The sequence below is a fragment of the Lygodium microphyllum genome, chromosome 25, assembly GCF_053477565.2.
Source record: "Lygodium microphyllum isolate KBCC chromosome 25, Lygodium_microphyllum_v1.1.10, whole genome shotgun sequence".
NCBI lineage: Eukaryota > Viridiplantae > Streptophyta > Polypodiopsida > Schizaeales > Lygodiaceae > Lygodium > Lygodium microphyllum.
In genome coordinates, this window is record NC_141159.1 from 6,613,067 (window position 1) to 6,619,066 (window position 6,000).

A 6,000-nucleotide genomic window follows, 5' to 3' on the forward strand; every position below is an offset into this window, starting at 1 on the left:
TAGTCAACAGACTGGACTCTTTCTTCCACATGATCTCTACCAGTATATTGCAAAACAGAAGAGGTAAAAGAAGAAGGCACAAAAGACGAATCAAAAGTACCTTGCACCGAAGAGGACGAAAGAGTCTGAAAAAATGGAACATACTCCGAATCTTGCTCTCCAAGAGGGGGGGCCCATCCCTAATGGAGATCTCGACGGCCTTCCAACATCATCAGACTTACGCGCAACATCTGAAGAGTGAAATCCATGCATTCCTTCATTTAGAAGCTTTCGGTCGAGCTTCTCAATCTTCTTTTGTCGATAGGCTATGATGAGTTTCTATTCCTCAGAGGTCAACTTGTCTATCTTTTCTTCCATGTACTTAGATGTTTCTCCCACCATGTCGGAACATTGTGGAGCAAGCCGATCGGCCCACTCTCACTCGGTTCTCGGCATACGCTGATCTGAAGACTGAATTGGTGTTAATGTGTTCGAAGTCTTTTGAACCTACTGTTGTTCTTGCTTCTTGCGAAGAGCTTTCACATCAAAGGCCTAGGTTTCTCAAAGAGTACCAGACTCTAATACCATGTAAAGAAAAATACCCTAACACAGAAACATAAACAGAAACCGTACGACAAAGCACAGACCGATAAAAAGAACACAGTTAGGGTTAGGATTAGAGTAACTCAAAGACAATGAATACATAAAATGATATAACTACTAATAATATGATGCTCATGCAGCAAACACACTATGCAGTGAATTAATACTGAACCTCGAACTCCTGTATCTCTAGGATCATGACAGGGTAATGAGCTGGAGAGTGTATCGTACTCCGAACAGATCCCGAATCGCAGCAAGGCAACCTCCGAATGTCGAACACCAGCAAACGCAACAGTGAGAAGCTGGATCTAATGCAGACAGCAGTGAGGAGAGAGAGAGACTAAAAACGGAGCCTGCAAGAGAGAAAGACTAAAAACGCAAGCAGGACAGCTTGCAGAAGAGAGAAAGACTAAAAACGAAGCCTGCAGGAGAGAGAAATACTGAAAACACAAGCAGCAAAGCCTGCAAGAGAGAGAAAGACTAAAAATGGAGCCTACAGGAGAGAGAGAGACTGAAAACGCAGGCAACAAGCAGGACAGCCTGCAGGAGAGAGAAAGACTGAAAACGCAGGCAAGACAGCCTGCAAGAGAGAAAGACTGTAGCGACTGCAGACAGGAGAGAGAAAACTACCAGGGCGGCAGCTAGAGCCTGCAAACGCAACAGTTTGTTGGCATGGCAGACCGTACGACAACAGTGCAAATGAACAGCAATCGGTCGCCAAGCAGAAACAGTAGTAATTAGCGTGTGGAGGGCTGGAAACAGGCGCCAGACTATAGGGAACAGTAATGGACAGCAAGGGCTGAGATGTCCTCCGTGACCCGGGTGTGGGCAACAAGCTGGTGACACCTGAAACCTGCAAAAACGAGATTGTAAAAGAGTGGAGGGCTGGCTACCAATTTATAGAAAATTAGGTTCTAGATCCTCTCCCACTTAATTTTCTAGATCCGCTACTCGTTTTAGGGTTTTCGCTAAAATAAGCCTAAAAATAAGCATGTTTTGGGGCCGTTTAAGTGGCTAAGTGCATTTCTTAGCACAACATAGGGCTCTCCTCTTGACGCTTGATTTCAGCAGAGTTTCCGTAGCACTTGTACCCTTCTCTTCTCCTCTTGAAACTTGATTTCAGCAGAGCTTCCAAAGCACTTGATTTCAGCAGAGCTTCCGTAGCACTTGCACCTTCTCTTCTCCTCTTGGATGCATGCAAAGTGGTGCCTCCTTTTCCTCCCCTCTCACACCCAAGGAGAGCCTCCTCTTTTATAGACTTTCAAGAGCTTCTCTTCTTGGAGAGAGACTTGAGTTGATCTTCATGCAAGATGTGGTTATTCCAAGACTTACTCTGGAGCACTAATTTCAAGATATCTCTCTGTGTGTTGTTCGGATGAAAAAACGTCCAACACGAAAATTGTAGATCTCGTTGTTTCCGATAACCCACGCAGCCCGTTTTTAGAGATCGTCTTTCTATCGCAAGATATTTTAAAAATGGATTCACCATGTCTTTTTTAAAAAGAACAGCTTCTCAAACTGTACTCTTAACTTGTGGTCCATACAACCAGCTTAAGAAGAGTTCATTAAATTGCCTTGGGCCTTAACCTTAAGATTGACTTTCACACAAAAGCTTGTGTCTTTTTAGACCTTAGAAAGAGAAAATCACTTCTCTCCTCACTTCCACAGGATCACGTCTCTTGTCTTTCTTAGTGAGAGAATTACCTCTCTTGTCTTTCTTAATGAAAGAAAAGACCTTAAACCTTGACTTGTAAGGGAGAGGATGACCCCAAATGAATGCAATGCTCATTACACACAAGTAAATGTTCCCAGGCATCCCCAAATGCACGCATAAATACATATACACAATGCTAATACACTTTCTCTTCTTAGAACTTAATCCATCTTCATTTATGTGTAACTCCTTGGTTCTTATGTACACTCTTACACTTGGTAGACACTTCTTTTCCCCTTCATAACTTGTACTGCATATACCAGATATCCCCGTCACAGTGCTCTAATCATCCCATTAAGTGATGCACTAGGAATATTGGTCTCTAAATGGTCTCATGGCCATGCTAAATCATCATCAACACTTTAAAAAAAGTGAGTCATTAATTTATTGACATGAATTTATTAAATAGAGAATGCGTAATAAGCAATCAATTTAGTGACAGGTTACCTTTCCGGTGGAAATCTTGGATCTTAAGGATCTTTTACATCTTCTTCTTACCTCTCTTCGCTCCTATTTCTTCATCACTTTTTGGGCCTGAGAGGGGATGTTGAGAAACCATTTCTTCAATTTCTACACTTCAATTAGGGTTTTGCATTGACAGCCCTAAAAAGGGCTAGTGTCCTCATTCTGGTCATTTTTCCACTGGACACCCACACAATGGTGAGCCACCCTAGACAATTGAGGCCTATATAGAAGCAAGAAACACCCCTTGGAAGGACCTAAAACGCCAAAATGTAAAGAGACGGGCTTGAAACACATTTCTCTCCCAATGAAATGTTTTCCCTTTGGGGAAACGACTGCCACCTATTGTTTCCCCAAGGGGAAACATTTTGGGCTAACTTGTTTCGCAACATAGCCAAAACGTTTTTTATTAAACGTTTAAAGGTCTTATTTAAGTGATGTTTTTCATATTTTGCCAATTTAAATATGATCATTTTTTACGTTTCATCTAAATGTTTATTTTAAATGTTTTGTTTGTGTCTCTCGACTCGTCTAAATGTTTTTAATAGTAAACATTTTTTATGTTTTGTTTTTAATAGGAAAACGTTTTTAATGTTTCGTTTTAAATAGTGTTGTGCCATGAGACTTTGTGGGCTGTGTGGCACGACCCAACTCCACACGGCAGGATTTGATTCAAAGTTGTCTACAGCTCCATCAACCACCTCTCTTTTTACATTATGCACTTATTTAGAATCGTTTCCTTCTTTGCAATTAGCATATGAATTATGTTTCAAAATCCTTGTATGCATTAAAAAGTTTCTTTGAGCTTATGCCTTCTCTGTCAAAACTTGGAAATTAGAAAGTTGTGATTTTGACTATGAAACTTGCAATATATGCTACAACTTCTAAGCACCTAGACTCTCTCTCTCTCTCTCTCTCTCTCTCTCTCTCTCTCTCTCTCTCTCTCTCTCTCTCTCTCCTGATGACATGGCATGTCCATTTCCCCCTCCTTGAAAATTGTCGTTTCTGTTTTTGTGGCTAGTCACTGCCTTCAACCATCTTCTTCCTTTGCTTCAAGCACCCTATTCACATACCATCAAGCTTTGCATTTGGAGCTTCCCCTGCCTAGTGTCATCATCTCCACCAAAGGCGTCAGCTCTCTCTCTCTCTCTCTCTCTCTCTCTCTCTCTCTCTCTCTCTCTCTCTCTCTCTCTCTCTCTCTCTCAATGCCATTGGCATTTGCCTTTGGTAGCTTGGAGACCTCCTCTACATTCGATATCACCTCCCCAGCTAGGTGTCAATATGTTCTTGATTGGCGTCACCGTAAACCCTACTATCTCTCTACACCGTTGTATATATTGACAATATGAGCAGCATCTTGCAAATGATCATGCCTATGAGCAAAGTTTCATTGGGTAGCCTTAAGTTCAGCATGCAAATGATCATGTCTTTAATCAAAGTCAAAGTTCTTTTGGGTAGTGTAAATATAGGCAGCATGATGATCATCATCATTCTTTCGGAAAGCATGGTCATGATCAATATTCTTTTGGGCAATGTGATCCATGTGATCATTCTGCTTTGTAACAATACTCATATGAGCAACGGTCTTATGATGATGATTTTCATTATAATGATGATTTCAAGGCCAAAACAAGGGATGCAAGGTACTATTTCAGCCAACATAACGATGGGTTAATGCAAAAGGAAAGTTCCAAATAGCTACAGCAAGATACCTATTTTATCTATGTCATATGCTTCAAAACACAGTACTACTTCAGGGCCTATTCCTGATATTCAAGCAGATTAACTTTATGTTTATGCCTTCATCCAACAATGCCCATAGTAGGTACCTATCTAATGACATGCTGAGGGACATGCATTCCAAAGGATTATGCTTAAAATGCAATGAAAAATGGTCTCCCCATCATAAAGACAAGTGCATGGCAAAGAATGCTAAAATGATACTTATTATAGAGCATTCGAATGAAGAAGAGAATGAAGTGAAGGATGAAGTGAAGGATTGGAATGAAGAGTCTCATGAAGATGATGTGCTCCAGGCTGAAACAATGTCAATCAAGGAAGATTTATATCAAACCATGGAAGAGGCTTATGTAGATCATGAGGAGTTTAATGAAGATGCCTATGAAGGCCATGAGGATGAAGTGATTGAAGAAGAATATGATGAGGAGGTCTCTGAAAATCATATGCAACATTCCATGGATTTATGTGTCCATGCACCACGTATTCGTTCCTTCTTCCGCTAGCACAGACTCTAACACGAGATTGGAAGGTACTAAGACAAGAGCCTGAACAAAATGAGCAATAATAGAGTACATAATAGTCTAACTAGTGTGGAAGTGCCTCTATATACTGACATGAGATTTTATGTATTAAAAGCGACGAAGTGACAATTCACATTCCACACTATGATCCTATGGTGCAGCGACAAACAAGAGGAGCAGTCTGATGGTCATGAAGGATTGGATTTCCTGGCATGGGCATCCTAGCATTATCTATCCATCGCGCTTCTTTGTTAATTACCTCGCTTGCGATTCCAGAAGATGCGAAAGCACACAAACACACAACAGACAGAGCTTACCGAGTGGCACGAGAGGGTTCTTCTTTTTTGCAAAGAGATCTTCCGTCTCGATTGCACCAAAGTCGCGGGAAGCCATATCTTCTCGACCTTGAATTGATTATTTCTGTTCAAGGGGCTCGTGCTAAGATTTTCAACGTGACTGTTTAAGAGTTCATATACGAGCAACACCTCATAAGACACCGTGATGTGACGCATGCGAGTGAAAAGCGTTAAAAATCAATTGAAAATAGATGTACATAAAAAAGAAAAGATTTAAGAGGGAAAAACAGCTGCGAGAAAATCAAGAAAGTAACTTTGTAGCTTTCCGCCACATAACAATCCTGGTCCCTAAGGGACGTGGCGGCCATATGGCCATTCACCATGCACTCTCCTCCCCAGACCGGCTACTTAGGCTAGGTTTAGACGGAGGCGGCAACACTGCAAACCATGACCAACCTTCCGCCTCCTTTTTGTGAACAATAAAGTCGAAGGTACAATGTGCTACAAGAAGGTAAAGAGAGGTTTTTTCTTAGTGCCAATGCTCTTCCAAGGGAGAGGGGTCAATCAAAAGAGGGTAGGTCCGGCGGAAAGAGGAGGGAAGTCTCAACCATTTGGGAAATGCCACATCAAAAGCGCGCCCTTTTGAATTATATCTGCCACCGCTCGTTTGAACCCAACCTTAGTA

The 6,000-nt window shown here is 41.5% G+C and overlaps 1 protein-coding gene across 1 annotated transcript in view; it reads right to left on the reverse strand.

Moving 5' to 3' along the window:
• Positions 1 to 5,491, reverse strand: part of LOC148013872 (RING-H2 finger protein ATL48-like) — a 45,673-nt gene extending 40,182 nt beyond the window's left edge. Inside the window, exon 1 of the mRNA XM_087666983.1 lies at positions 5,337 to 5,491. Within this exon, the coding sequence (XP_087523109.1) occupies positions 5,337 to 5,412 (76 nt within the window). The 5' untranslated portion in view covers positions 5,413 to 5,491. The remainder of the gene's footprint in view (positions 1 to 5,336) is intronic.
• Positions 5,492 to 6,000: the final 509 nt, after the last annotated feature.